We start from the raw sequence: 14,961 nt of genomic DNA, 5'->3' as shown, positions 1-14,961 counted from the left end.
AGATGATCCATATTTACAGATGAGGAAACTCAGATACTGGGATACTATTTACTTGCTCACATTCACCTACAGGGTTAGCCAATAGGCTAGGTTTCAACAATGGTTTAAACCATGGATTGATTTTTTTAAATCAGTGATTTAAATCACCAATCATAATCATTATTTAAATCAGCAAGCAGGGAACCTTGATTTGTAAATCACAGACTTTAATAATTTTCCTAAAGATAGGTTGATTCTCATTGGTTAATAATAATTCAAATGTGTTGCTTTGCAACTAAATATAGCCTTTACTCTAAATTTGGGGCTTCTTTTTGCTAGCCAGGAGGATACTATGATACTATCAACACGCATCTATGTAATTGCTTAAATAACTTAACTTACATTTATTGAGATTTTTAATTTTTACATTTTTATTAGAAAATGGTCACTGATTCATTTCTTACTTACTAGATTAATATCTTACTTGAGACTTGTGTCAAGCTCTACTAGGATGGAAATTCAAATTCAGTTAATGATCAAAAACAGTTTTTTTCTAATTAAATAAAGCTACCTTTAAAGTTGCTGGATACATAAGGGAAATCATTTTTTTGGCATTAAAAACTGATTTACTAAACAAAGGAAGTATTATCTGTAGTTTAATGTATTGAAGTGCTTGTTTCTGGTAATCATGTCTTTCTGCAGTTTAGAACTAGTAGATCTGATCCTCTACACTTAGTTTGTATTCATAAATTGGAAGAGGAAAACAACCTTACCTACTTCTTAAACTTCCAGGTGAGATTTCTTAACTTTTGAATGAAGTAGTCATCGAACTGAACTAGTTGAATAAACTGAAATGAAGAAAATAGTTTTTCTGAACCTGCAAAAGAGGCTACTGCTATCAAAAGTTGGGTTGGCGCATCAGCAAACTGTGGTTCCAAGTTGCTTAGCCAGTGACTTCCACCAGTTCAGTGGTTTAACTTTTTTTAAAACTTGGCAGAAAATGTTTAAATGAAGTACAAAAAATATTAAATTATTTTAAGATTATAATAAATTTAGGCCTTAACATAAGTTATCAATTTCAAATTTAATTTTAGGTGTTTTTTTAAAAGTAACCTTTGTTTAATTGAAGTAAAAAAATCTGATTTTTTTTAATCATCAATTTTTATCAGTCCTGGTTTGAAGCCTTGTAAGAATGGAATCTGTTATATTACAGTTCATTAGTGTGAGATTCAAGTTCTGCATCTTTATAACTCCAATTAAGAAAACATGTACATTTAATAAAATAGTACTGTGGTGATTCTTGAGGTACCCAGGACTGAGAGTCAGGTTTCATGAAAAATCATAGAATATCAGGGTTGGGAGGGACCTCAGGAGGTAATCTAGTCCAACCCCCTGCTCAAAGCAGGACCAATCCCCAGACTAATTTTTGCCCCAGATCCCTAAATGGCCCCTTCAAGGATTGAACTCTCAACCCTGGGTTTAGCAGGCCAATGCTCAAACCACTGAGTTATCCCTCCTCCCAAAAACACTTGCTCAACAAGATATCTCTTCGGTGAATGGATGCACAGAGGGTCTTTCTCTGCTCTCACATACTGAATCAGTCTTTTGTTTCTGTTCACTAAGGGCTTGTCTACATTACCCGCTGGATCGATGGGCAGCAATTGATCCAGCGGGGGTCAATTTATCACGTCTAGTCTATACGTGATAAATCGACCGCTGAGTGCTCTCCCGTCAACTCGGGTACTCCACCAGGGATATTGACACCAATCAATCACAAAGGGTATGTCTACACTACGGGATTATTCCGATTTTACAGAAACCGGTTTTTAAAACAGATTGTATAAAGTCGAGTGCACATGGCCACACTAAGCGCATTAATTCGGCGGTGTGCGTCCATGTACCGAGGCTAGCGTCGATTTCCTGAGCGTTGCACTGTGGGTAGCTATCCCATAGCTATCCCATAGTTCCCGCAGTCTCCCCCACCCATTGGAATGCTGGGTTGAGATCCCAGTGCCTGATGGGGCAAAAAACATTGCCGCTGGTGCTTCTGGGTACAGCCTCAGCCCTTCCTCCGTGAAAGCAGCAGCAGCCAACCGTTTCACGCCTTTTTTCCTGGGTGAACTGTGCAGGGGCCATTCCAAGGCAAGCATGGACCCTGCTGAGGTGAAGACAGCAATCATGGATGTTTTAAACACCTCGCGCATTCTCGTGCAGTCAATGCTGAACCAGGAGCTGCAAAGCCAGGCGAAGAAGTGGCGGCTATGGCAGCGCGGCGATGAGAGTGATGAGGACATGGACACAGAATTCTGTCAAACTGCGGGCCCCTGCACTTTGGAGATCCTGCTGGTAATGGGGCAGGTTCTAGCCATTGAACGCCGATTTTGGGCCCGGGAAACAAGCACAGACTGGTGGGACCGCATAGTGTTGCAGGATTCCCAGTGGCTGCGAAACTTTCGCATGTGTAAGGGCACTTTCATGGAACTTTGACTTGCTTTCCCCCTGCCCTGAAGCGCCAGAATACCAAGATGAGAGCAGCCCTCACAGTTGAGAAGTGAGTGGCAATAGCCCTCTGGAAGCTTGCAACGCCAGACAGCTACCGGTCAGTCAGGAATCAATTTGGAGTGGGCAAATCTACTGTGGGGGCTACTGTGATGCAAGTAGCCAAAGCAATCACTGAGCTGCTGCTACGAAAGGTAGTGACTCTAGGAAATGTGCAGGTAATAGTGGATGGCTTTGCTGCAATGGGATTCCCTAACTGTGGTGGGGCGATAGATGGAACCCATATCCCTATCTTGGCACCGGAGCACCAGGGCACCCACTACATAAACTGCAAGGGGTACTTTTCCATGGTGCTGCAAGCACTGGTGGATCACAAGGGACGTTTCACCAACATCCACGTGGGATGGCTGGGAAGGGTTCATGACGCTCGCGTCTTCAGGAACACTACTCTGTTTAAACGGCTGCAGCAAGGGAATTACTTCCCAGACCAGAAAATAACAGTTGGGGATGTTGAAATGCCTGTCGTTATCCTGGGGGACCCAGCCTACCTCTTGATGCCATGGCTCATGAAGCCATACACAGGCAGCCTGGACAGTAGTCAGGAGCTGTTCAACTACAGGCTGAGCAAGTGCAGAATGGTGGTAGAATGTGCATTTGTCCGTTTAAAGGCTCGCTGGCGCACATTACTGACTCACTCAGACCTCAGCCAAACCAATGTCCCCATTGTTATTGCTGCTTGCTGTGTGCTCCACAATCTCTGTGAGAGTAAGGGGGAGACCTTTATGGCGGGGTGAGAGGCTGAGGCAAATCACTTGGCCGCTGATTATGCACAGCCAGACATCAGGGCGATTAGAAGAGCACACCAGGAAGCGGGGCAAATTAGAGAAGCTTTGAAAACCAGTTTCATCACTGGCCAGGGTACAGTGTGACTGTTTGTTTCTCCTTGATGAAACCCCTCCCCCTTGATTGACTCATTCCCTGTAAGCCACCCACCCCCCCTTCGATCACAGCTTTCTTTCTAAGGAAATAGTCACTCTCGTTTAAAAATCATGTATTCTTTATTACTTAATTATAAAAAGAGGGAGAGAACTGACAAGGTAGCCCGGGTGGGGTTTGGGAGGAGAATAGTAGGGAAGGAAAAGCCACTTAAATTTCGTAATAATGAGAGCCTTTCGGTTGGGCTGTCCGCTGGGGTGAGTGGGCGGGTGCACAGAGCCTACCCCCACGAGTTCTTACTCGTCTGCCGGGTGAGGAGGCTAAGGAACGTGTTGAGGGGGGAGAGTGGTTATACAGGGGCTGCAGCGGCACTCTGTGATCCTGCTGCCGTTCCTGAAGCTCCACCATACGCCGGAGCATGTCAGTTTAATCACGCAGTAGCCCCAGAGTTGCATCCCGCCACTGCTGATCTTCCTGCCACCACCTCTCCTCACGTTCGTCCCGCCTCTCCTCACGTTCGTCCCGCCTCTCCTCACGTTCGTCCCGCCTCTCTTCACGGTCACTGGCATCTTTCCTGTACTTTGCTACCACGTCCTTCCACTCATTCAGATGAGCTCTTTCATTGCGGGTCACTTCCATGATTTCTGAAAACATTTCTTCTCACGTCCTTTTTTTTTCCGCCGCCTTATCTGAGATAGCCTTCGGGACGGAGTAGGGAGGCTTGAAAAATTTGCAGCTGCATGAGGGAGGGGGAAAAAAGGGGGAGAAGTATTTTAAAAGATACATTTTAGAGAACATTGGTCATACTGTTTCACAGTGAACAACACTATTCACCTTACATAGCACATGTGTTTTCACTACAAGGTCGCATTTTGCATCTTAATATTGAGTGCCTGCGGCTTTGGTGTTACAGATCCCAGACGCAGGTCTGGGCAGCAGAATTCGGCTTGCATGCGGCCATGGTAAGCCATTGTCTTTCGTCTTCTGCAGCCTTCATCTATCCAGCGCTCTCCTTTCCCAAATAGCAAGCAAAGCCCGTTGAGTGCTGCTTCTTTCCTGTTAACATGCAGCAGCAGAAACCACCCCGTGGCTGGTATCATGGAAGCTCACTGCTAAACACCCCCCTTCCCCCTCCCCCAACCGCGTAGCTGGTATCATGGAAGATAACTGCTAAACACCCCCCTTGCCTCCCCACCCCAACCGCGTGGCTGGTAGCAGGAAAGATCCCTGCTAGCCAAATGCGGAAAAGCTCAGCGCCAATCGCCGCCCCTTCTCCCCCTTCTCCCCGCTTGGCTACCTGCAGGGAAGGATTGCTTTTAAGCCACAGGCAAACAGCCCAGTAGGAATGGCCATCTCTGTCCCCTTACTTAAATTCCTGAATTTCAACCAGGTTATCATGAACCATATCACTCTCCTGAGGATAACACGGCGAGATAAAGAATGGATGTTGCTTGAATGCCAGCAATCACCGGGACCATACGCAGCTAGGCTTTGTCATGCAGTGATACCAGATTACTTGCTTACATGCATGGCGTGGTCAAGTGTCCTACCATGGAGGACGGAATAAAGCAGCGCTGCCCAGAAACCTTCTGCAAAGGCTTTTGGAGTACCTCCAGGAGAGCTTCATGGAGATGTCCCTGGAGGATTTCCACTCCATCCCCAGACATGTTAACAGACTTTTCCAGTAACTGTACTGGCCGCGAATGGATCCCAAGTCCTCAGGGCAAATTAATCATTAAAAACCGCTTGCTTTTAAACCATATCTTATATTTACAAGGTACACTCACCAGAGGTCCCTTCCATGGCTTCATTGTCTGGGATAGTAGCTTGGAGGGCTGGGAGGGTAATTCCATCAGGGTGAGAAAAAGCTCCTGACTGTTGGGGAGAACAGAGTGCTGTGTGCTCTCTACAAGCTCGTCCTCCTCTTCCTCCTCATCTTCCCCGTCCGCAGAATCCTCAGCCGTGGCTGCGATTACCACCCCCACCTCGGAATCCACGGACAGGAGTGGGGTAGTGGTGACGGACCCCCCTAGAATTGCATGCAGCTCAGCATAGAAGCGGCATGTTTCCGGCCCTGCCCCAGACTTTCCATTTGCTGCTTTGGTTTTCTGGTAGGCTTGTCTGAGCTCCTTAACTTTCACACGGCACTGTACTGAGTCCCTGGTGTGGCCTGTCTGCATCATGGCCTTGGAAATTTTTTCAAATTTTTTTCATTTTGTTTTTTGGAAGGGAGTTCTGTTAGCACGGAATCCTCTCCCCATACAGTGATCAGATCCTGTATCTCCCGTGCAGTCCATGCTGGAGCTCTTTTTCGATTCTCAGGAGATTGCATTGTTACCTGTGCTGATGAGCTCTGTGTGGTCACCTGTGCTGGTGAGCGCTCCACGCTGGCCAAACGGGAAATGAAATTCAAAAGTTCGCGAAGCTTTTCCTGTCTACCTGGCCAGTGCATCCGAGTTCAGGTGGCTTTCCAGAGCGGTCACAATGGTGCACTGTGGGATAGCTCCCGGAGGCCAATACCGTCGAATTGCAGCCACACTAACCCTAATTGGACATGGCAATACCGATTTCAGCGCTACTCCCCTCGTCAGGGAGGAGTACAGAAATCGGTTTTAAGAGCCCTTTATATTGATATAAAGGGCTTCATTGTGTGGATGGGTGCAGCGTAAAATCGATTTAACGCTGCTAAATTCGGTATAAACGCGTGGTATAGACCAGACCAAAGTCTGTTATAATGTTTCTTGTTACCTTCAAATGGCTTTGATTGTTTACAGTTGGTTTTCCATTGAGTGTTCGGGGATGGGGCAAGGGTAGGCAACTGAACCATATATTACAAAATTTGCCAGCCAGGGACGGATAACAACTTCCTCCTGCTTGAAAAGGGTCATCACCAAGACACATTCCCTGGATCACTCACCCAGTACCATAAGGGTATAATTTTCAACGTAGTTACATTATTCCTTAAATATTATCCATATACACATCTTGTAACTTATCAGTACCCATAATCATTACAAGCTTTCAGTAGAGACCTTATAAATGACTCTTTTTGGTTAAATACCATGAAATAGTGTATTAGGTGTAGTGAGTTTCAGGTCTGATATAGGACTTGATCATAGAGAACAGTGAACCCTTTTGCCTGTGGGCACCAATGGGCCTCTGTGTTACAGGTACATTGACAGGGTACTTAAAAAGTGTAAATAATTCCTAACAGTGCAAATGTATATGCTGTGTATGTTATGAATAAATCGCTGATCTGCTTTTAAAACCTCTGGATGGGATACAAAAGAACATTTTAAAACATGCATCCGACGAAGTGGGTATTCACCCACAAAAGCTCATGCTCCAATACGTCTGTTAGTCTATAAGGTGCCACAGGACTCTTTGCTGATTTTAAAACTAAATACTTATAATTAGTTTTTAAACATTTAATTTAGTTTAAAATTTAAAACAGTTCTATTAACTTGCTGAATTACTTAACTATATTTAGATCATATTATACTAATTTGGTTACTGGATTTTATTTTTGTATAAAATGTTTCATTTCTTTTAAAAGTACTCATGTTCTCACTTGAGTTCTCAATGTGTACAGGTGACTCAATCGTGGGCTAAGAATAAAAATTCACCTTTGCTTTACTTATAAAATGAATACTATAAAAGCTTGCATCTGGCAAGCATTTAATACGGAGTAGCTCCAAGAGCTTACACCCAAAAACAATCTGTAGGGTTTGTACATTGCTAGTTGTGATTGCACGTGATGATTTAACTAACTATCTTGCAAAACAGAAATCTGTCTTCCTTGTAATTTAACAGACCATTTCCAGAAACGTAGCATCCTCACCTGCCTCTTACTATGAAAGTACATCTGTTCCTTTGTTGTTTCATGTTGTGCAAGCTGCTGCTGCTGCTTGCTAGAAGCCATGCATTCTTCTTTGATTTTAACATTCTGCAGTATTTCCAGTGCTTAGTTTATGTAGCCGCTGCTGGTAAAGATGATGATGATAAATCACCTCTAAAAGATGCAAGAGCCTAGAGTTTTTGTCCTGCAGCATCGTCTTTTGGACACTACCCACATTCCTGTAAAAATGCCACAAAATAGCCCTGCTGGTTTTTTGTTGCCTTTCTTGCATCAGGATTGTAGATTTTCTTTCTTCAGGATTGTCTTGACGCTAAAGTATTCGCATATATGCGAGAGAGGATTTGTACAGAATGGAAGTCAGTGCTTAGAAAATCTGTTTTTGTTAAGGCTTGTCTGTGTGCTATGGGGGGTTACAGCAGTATAGCTATGGAACTGCAGCTCTGCCTTTGTGGCCCCATAGTGTAGACATACACTACTGCAACGGAAGTAACTCCTCCTGTAATAGCTGCACCTCCCTGAGCAACAGAGTAGCTAGGTCAGCAGAAGAAGGCTTTCATCAACCTTACTGCGTCTGCACTGGGTATTGAGATCGGCATAGCTGTGGCACTCAGGAATGTGGATTTTTCACAGCCCCGAGACCAGGACATAGATTGTTGCTTGTGTGCATATTGGATTTTGTTTTAATTGGCCATGTGTCAAATTAAAGGGAAAGGGGTGTTATTTGAAATGCACCTTCAGCCAGCAGGAGAGAAGTGAAATGATCGTCATGTTGCAGCAAATCTAGAATCTTTCTAGGCAAGCGCACTGAGCAAACCTGTCTGAGGGAGATGCTGTATGTTTGATCAGCTGTTATTGATTCATTATAGTAATTCTAATGCTGAATAAGAGCATTGCTGAGTTGTTGGCTTCAAATGCTTACACGTTTTTTCACACAGCTCTTTGTTTACTGTTTTTGAGGTAAATTGAAGTATTTAAATGACACTTCAGGGAGAAGCTTCTTTCTGAGTTGTCAATGTATTTATTATTTGTTTTCCCCTCTCCTTTTTCATAGGCTGGTCCAGGGACCATCAACATGGCATCAGGAGTCCAGGATTTTAACAGAACAGAGTCTGATAGATTAAATGAGATCAAAGGTCACCTGGAAATCGCCTTACTGGAAAAACACTTTTTACGTAAGTAATAAAGAATGCTCTTGAATAAGGAATGTCCAAGCTTATTGAAATATGGCTTGGTGCGCATGGAGAGTAGGAAAATATGGAAAACCTGTTTGGCAGTGGCTGAGGTTTTTTGATGTATGCCGTCTTTGTTTGGGTTTGATGCAAGATGTGTACCACATATGAGGTGATCTGAAGAAAAGTGATAAGGTTTTTTTTGTTTGTTTTTTAAAGCCTTATCAGAATAATTGAGTGGTGGTAGGTTTTTGAAAACATCTATTTATAAATTTGTAGGAAAAGGGAAAAAACAAGTGTTTCTTTCAAATATTTTATTTACTATGTGCAGCTGGTGAATGTTTCATATATATTGACATCTGAGGGTACATCTAAAATAACTGTGTGCTAGTTTTTCCCCCTTATTTAGTTGCTTAATTACAAGAAGGGGGAAAGAAGATTTTTTTTTTTTAAGGGAAAAAAGTCAAATTAAGCATTTCCTTAGCAAGGGCCCTGCTTTGCCAGAAACGTCTTAAAATATGTATGTTTTCCTCTTTTAATTATATGGTAACTGTTACCAAATATAAAATATTGGTGGTCCATAAAATAGCAACTAAGTGAAATATAGGCATAAAAGAATTCCCATTCATATCCAGAAGTTATGGTATTGTGGAATAGGAAAGCTGTAGGAATCTGACTGCACTTCTACGTTAGTAACATTGGAGTTCAAATTTGCCAGGAAGTTACATTAAGGCAAACTTTAAGGATAGGAGTGAAGGGCAAACAATTCTCTTTTTAGCTGATATTAAGAAAATCTCTTCTGACTGATCATAACATTTAGTGCTGATGTATTGTTAAAGTTGGTGTTCTCGCTCAATTGCTTCCCTACAAGAGGCAATTTTAATGTACTTTTTTAAAACTTCAAAATATTAAGCTTCAAAGAAAAATTCACAAAAGCCTGTGACCTGTCCCTGACTTGTTTTTAATAAAAATATCCATGATAAAATGGGAAGGGACTGCCCAGACACCCCGCAGCTGCCAGCTCTGGGGCCCCCACTACCCATGGGGACTCAGCTCCAGGATCCCCCTGCCCCCTCCCCAGCGGCACAAGGGAGCTTGCAGGGGTCCACCTGCCCCCAACCCCGCAGTGGTGGCTGGGGAGCTGCGGGGGGTTCCCCTGTCCCCCATGGTGGCGAACAGGGAGCTGTGTGGTAACCCCCTGCCTGTGGCGGCTGGGGAGCTTGGGGGATCACTGCCTCAGGCAGTGGGACTACACTACAGCTCCCTGCCACTGGGGGGGGGGGGGTGGGACCCCGCAGCTCCCAGCTGCTGGGGCTGAAGTCACAGAGGTCTTTGGAAGTCATTGATTCTGTGACCTCTGTGACAAAATCATAGCCTTATTCATGACATCCAGGTAGATCAGTTTGCCTCCACCCTTGTAAGAAACCCCTTGTCATATTGCCAAAGCAGCAGCCTTGCTTATGCTGCAGTGACAGAATCTTGTCCTGACTGAGGTTGAGTAGCAGCCAATTATGGATACAAAAGGGGACAGGATAGTAAACCGTAGTGGTGGTGAAGAAATCACCAAAATCTTGAAATACATTTCTGGCCTGATTAGAATAATCTGGCTGCTGGTCTACTGTACCAGACCAGAATTTATTTTTCTGATATGATTCCTTTCTCCTTTCCATTCCCTGTCCCACTTGCTTATGCTCTCTAGAGTAAACAAATGCCAAGTGTTTTTTTTTTCTAGATTATGATATCAGCCCAGATAATGGTGAGCATCCCATGGTACTAGCAGTGTTTGGTTGCCTCCAGGGGGAGATACATGCTGAATAGAAGAACATGATTGAAATGTGAAGTCTACTTACTTTATCCTTGGAGGATAAGTTTCAAAATGGAGAATGAGAGTTGAGCTATCAAAAGTAAAATACAGAAAACAGTAAAGGGAGGCATGGCATGCAGCCAGTGCCGGCTCCAGACCCCAGCGCGCCAAGCGCGCGCTTGGGGCGGCGTCTCGCGGGAGGGCGGCAGGCGGCTCCGATGGACCTCCCACAGACGTGCCTGCGGAGGGTCCGCTGGTCCCGCGGCTCCGGTGGAGCATCCGCAGGCGTGCCTGTGGGAGGTCCAGCGGAGCTGCGGGACCAGCGGACCCTCCGCAGGCACATATGCAGGAGGTCCACCGGAGCAGCAGGACCGGCGACCGCCAGAGCGCCCCCCGCGGCGTGCCGCCCTGCTTGGGGCGGTGCAAATCCTAGAGGTGCCCCTGCATGCAGCTGTCTGCAAAATACATCTTGTATAAAGAGGGAATTTCCTATTTTGAAAAGTAAGTTAAGTAGATGCTTTCTTCACCAATATTTCTTAAGTCATTTATGTATAAACAAAAAGTGCTCTGCTATTACGTCTCATTCCCCTTTTCCCCAAGGAAGCCTACAAGAAACTAGTCATCTAATAATGACAAGGAAGGAGGATGTTTGGGGGATGGTTCAGGAATAAACAAAAGGCAGCCCCATGGAACTACCAATATGTGTGCCAACTTTCAGCCTTTGAACCCTCTGTCTGTATCTTTTCCCCTCCTCCTCGTCATTACCTTTCTCCTTCCAGATTGTAAACTAGTGTATTCTGGGCACTACTGCAGGCTGAATAATCATTCTGTTTGAACATAGGGAGCTTATAGGTCAGTGTTCCCTCTAAGCCGCATGGCCACCCAAGAGTTAATCAAGTGCTGAGCACTTGATTAGCAGAGCTGCACACATCCAGCGACTGTGTTCAGGTGCCCCTCCCGCTGCTGCTCTGCAGCCATGTTGCTCCTGCCCTCTTCCTTGGAGCCCCTGGCCAGCTGCTCCTGGGACCCTCCTGCTTGCTGAGCAGAGGGGGAGAGCGTGCTGATGTCAGGGAGTCTCCCCCCCCCCCGCCCAGGTACCCCATCTCCGCAGAGGGAGGAGGGACAGGACTTGGGAGTTAGATATGATTGCTAGTGCTGAGGTCTGAACAAGCCTTCAGACTGGTGAGTGCCTGACTGCTTAGAGAGTGCACGGTCTCTCATACACTTCCCCAGCAGCCAGCACGCGCTCTTGCGCTCACACATCACTCTCACACTTTTTCTGTCTCTGTGTCTCACACACGTCTCTGTAATTTTATTCTTTCAAATTGCTGTTTTAGTTTTTTGTCTGGTCTATGCATTTCATAATTTTATTTCTTTCTTTAATTCTTTGAGAAGTGAGTTCTAAAATGCTTAACCTGTCCTGGCAGGAGTAATTATCCCAATGGTAACTTTTTAAAAATATATATTACATCTTGGTGTTTTTTTTTCTACTGGTAGTCACATCTGCACATTACCCGGATATTGGTGCACATGGATGGAAAAAATTAGAGGGAACATTGTATAGGGCCATATTTTTTTGCGCATTTCCATTCCATATAGCATAGTGGAGGATGCACAAATGATGCAAGTGGAGCAGAATTTTGACCTGTTGTGTTAAAGTTTTGACTTTCACAATAATGTAGATCTTCATGGCAATGAACCCGATGTGACAAACACAGGACTGACTTAGATAATAGACCAAGCAGAAAGAAGCTGTGTTGTGAAAGACAAATATCTTAGAACATCTTTACAGTTAGCAAAGAAGTGCTGATGTCCATTTTTTGTTAAAATATGTACATCTAGTTAGTACCAGCGGGGGTCTCTTTCCAAAACAATTTTTGTTACCTCACTGATTGTAGGTGGAAAAAGCAGATTAAATGGCAATTGCAGTTTCTTGGTTTCCTTATGGGTATATTTATACTGGATTTTATTTGTGATCAAAGACTAAGACTAATGTGGGACACTTTTTCTTTTTGAAATATTAAATTCAGAAAAGACAGGGTGTGTGGAGGGAATGAAGCAGTGGAGAGGATGGTGGAAGTCTAAGTCAGGCCATCTGAGTGGCTTATGCTAGTACCAGGGTATTCCTGGGTTACCTTGATACACTCGGCACTTGCTCCAAGCCAGTTTCTTGTTCACTTGTTGTTAAATAGTAATACATAATTGGGTGACTTGTATAAATTAGTGCATTTATAATTAGTACACTTACTGTGATTTGCTGATGCATCCTATTTTGATGCTTAGGCAGTTGTTTTTCTTTAAGGTTGTATGTTGCCCTAGATATCTGATACCTGTATCTGTTACGTGTTAGCAAAGCACAAACTAGAGCACCACAACATGATACTAAACTAATGCTCCTATGCTGTTTATGTACTAGGAAAAAGTCCAAAGAAGCTTGGAGAATCATACTGTTTTCTCTCTCATATGTTTAGTTAACACATTTCTGTCTTGTTAGCAAGAAACCACGGGGCTGAGGTTAGGTCAGTTAGCCTTTGAAATGTGTCTCAACCTGAGTTTTAATTAACTGCTTCCTCAATGCAAAACTACAAACTTCAGGCAAAGATGATCTTGAGAATTATTGAGTAATGGCAAGGAACAAGAAATCTTCACTTTTTAGATCCCAAGTTAAGTTCATTGCACAAGAAAGAGGCAGTATCTATTTATTGATCAATATATCAGGGTTATAGAAAAGGTGCACACAATAAAGCACATAAATGTTCCTTTGGATAGTAAATGTTTTTGTTTGTTGTCACTAGAACCGAGATGCTAAAATTGTGGATCTGCTGAAATATGGCCTTCAGTGGCTCTGTTTTTAATGCATGTTTCAGAATGGTAGCTGTGTTAGTCTGTATCAGCAAAAACAATGAGGAGTCCCTGTGGCACCTACAGACTAGTCTCTAAGGTGTGACAAGGACTCCTCATTGTTTTTTCTGTTTTTAACTTTAGTTGCACAATATATCCATTTAGTTCACCAAAGCTGCTAGTTTGCATAACCACAAAGAGATGGAAGGCAAAAGGTGTGTGCCCGCCCATAGTTGTTTTTGCTTAATTTAACAAATGTCCTGGAATTAAACTTGAAGCCTAAAGGGTTAAGAGATTTTGTAAAAGCTTTGACAATGTCTTTAAATTATTAGCATGGCCAAATAATATTTTGTTATAAGAACACAAGTCATGAAATTAGCTGGGCTAAGGGGAAATCTGTCTCCCTTCTATATAGGATACAGTATATGTTTATATATTATATTGCATGAGTGTTCAGTCAAACCTGAATTTCTCCTTTTGATAGATGAAGAAAACGCAGTGGATGTAACATTTGATATTATGTCTTTCAAGTTCTTAGTTAAAAAATTAACTGTTGGCTTGAATAGGAACTGTGTGGATTAAAAACTCTGTCCTATGGCTGAAAAGACTAAACAAAGGTGAGCTGGCAATGTATGAAATTGGGTGGATAGTTCTAGCGCGGTACTGCAAGGATTGATGACCAGACTGCTCTGAACTTATGAATATAATGACCTTAAAGGGTAAGTAAATGGCATGTTAATGAGATTTGCAGTTGATTCTAAAGTTAGAATTGTGAACACTCTTCAAGACAGAAGAAAATGATACAGAAGGACCATATCAGAAACATGCACAATAAATAACAAAATGAGATGCTATTTGGAAAAATGGAAACTAAATCATGAGAGATGTTTCAGATCAATGTCTCTTGAGAGGAAGAAACTTGATAAGCAGTAATAGTGAAAAGAGACCAGGGTGTGGTTAAATTCACCACACATTAAACATGTTCAATAAAAACAGTTTTGGGTTATATGTGCAGATATATTACCTAATACAGTAGGAGGGTAACTGTGTCTCTCAACTCAGCTTTGGTCTGACTATACTGGGAATAATATACCTACTTTTGTGCACCGCACTAAAAGAGTGACAAACTGAAGAAAGTTCAGAGAAGATCAACAAAAATTATCAATGAACTAGTGTGGTTAAATCACAAGGAAAGCTTAAGAGTGAAAGTAGAGGTTGGCTAAGCAGTGATTTGGTAAAGAGACATAGCCTACAAATAATTTGAGGGTGTGAAGAGTGAGGATGTGGAGGAATAGTTTAGGGTGGTACACAAAGCTGTAACTAGTCATAGGAGGAAATTGAGAGGCAGGTAAACTTTAGGCTGAATATCAGCAAGAATTTGTAAAAAGTGAAGGGCCATGAGCTGCTTTACTTGGTTCTTTTGCATTTAAAAATCTTATTTTATCTACTTTGCCACTTCCTTAGTATAATTATTTTAATAGATTTGCATATTACTCAGTCTCCCATCAGGTGTCTAGATGTAATCCTCAACTCTGATGCATTGATTATCATGAATATCAAGGTCAGAAAATGAGTTATGTTCTTACATGCTTCATTTTGGCTTAATCTTTTAGCCCCTTGTCTCATAGAATTTACATCCCCCACATCTGTTATACCAATATAATAAAAACCAGCAGGATCTTATTAAGAGGGATAAAGCAAAGATGCCACATTTATTGTAAATACCAAAACAAAACAAAAGACAATGTTTTCCTACTTATTTCTATTACTACTTATTCCTCACACACTTACTTTCTCTCTCTCTCTCTCTCTCTCTCTCTCTCTCTCTCTCTCTCTCTCTTATCCACAAAATCATTCATTCAGGTTCTGTATAG

At 42.9% G+C, this 14,961-nt stretch overlaps 1 protein-coding gene across 2 annotated transcripts in view; it reads left to right on the top strand.

Annotated features, from left to right (window-relative positions):
• GRAMD4 (GRAM domain containing 4) overlaps window positions 1–14,961 on the top strand; it is a 143,732-nt gene that overhangs the window by 63,798 nt on the left and 64,973 nt on the right. For both annotated transcript variants that reach the window (XM_039515366.1, XM_039515376.1), the window contains exon 3: window positions 8,325–8,445. In XM_039515366.1, the coding sequence (XP_039371300.1) occupies window positions 8,325–8,445 (121 nt within the window). The remainder of the gene's footprint in view (window positions 1–8,324; window positions 8,446–14,961) is intronic.

This window comes from Mauremys reevesii, linkage group 1 (genome assembly GCF_016161935.1).
Source record: "Mauremys reevesii isolate NIE-2019 linkage group 1, ASM1616193v1, whole genome shotgun sequence".
Lineage (NCBI taxonomy): Eukaryota > Metazoa > Chordata > Testudines > Geoemydidae > Mauremys > Mauremys reevesii.
The sequence above is the reverse complement of the archived record's forward strand: the minus strand, read 5'-3'. Positions and strand labels throughout refer to the sequence as shown.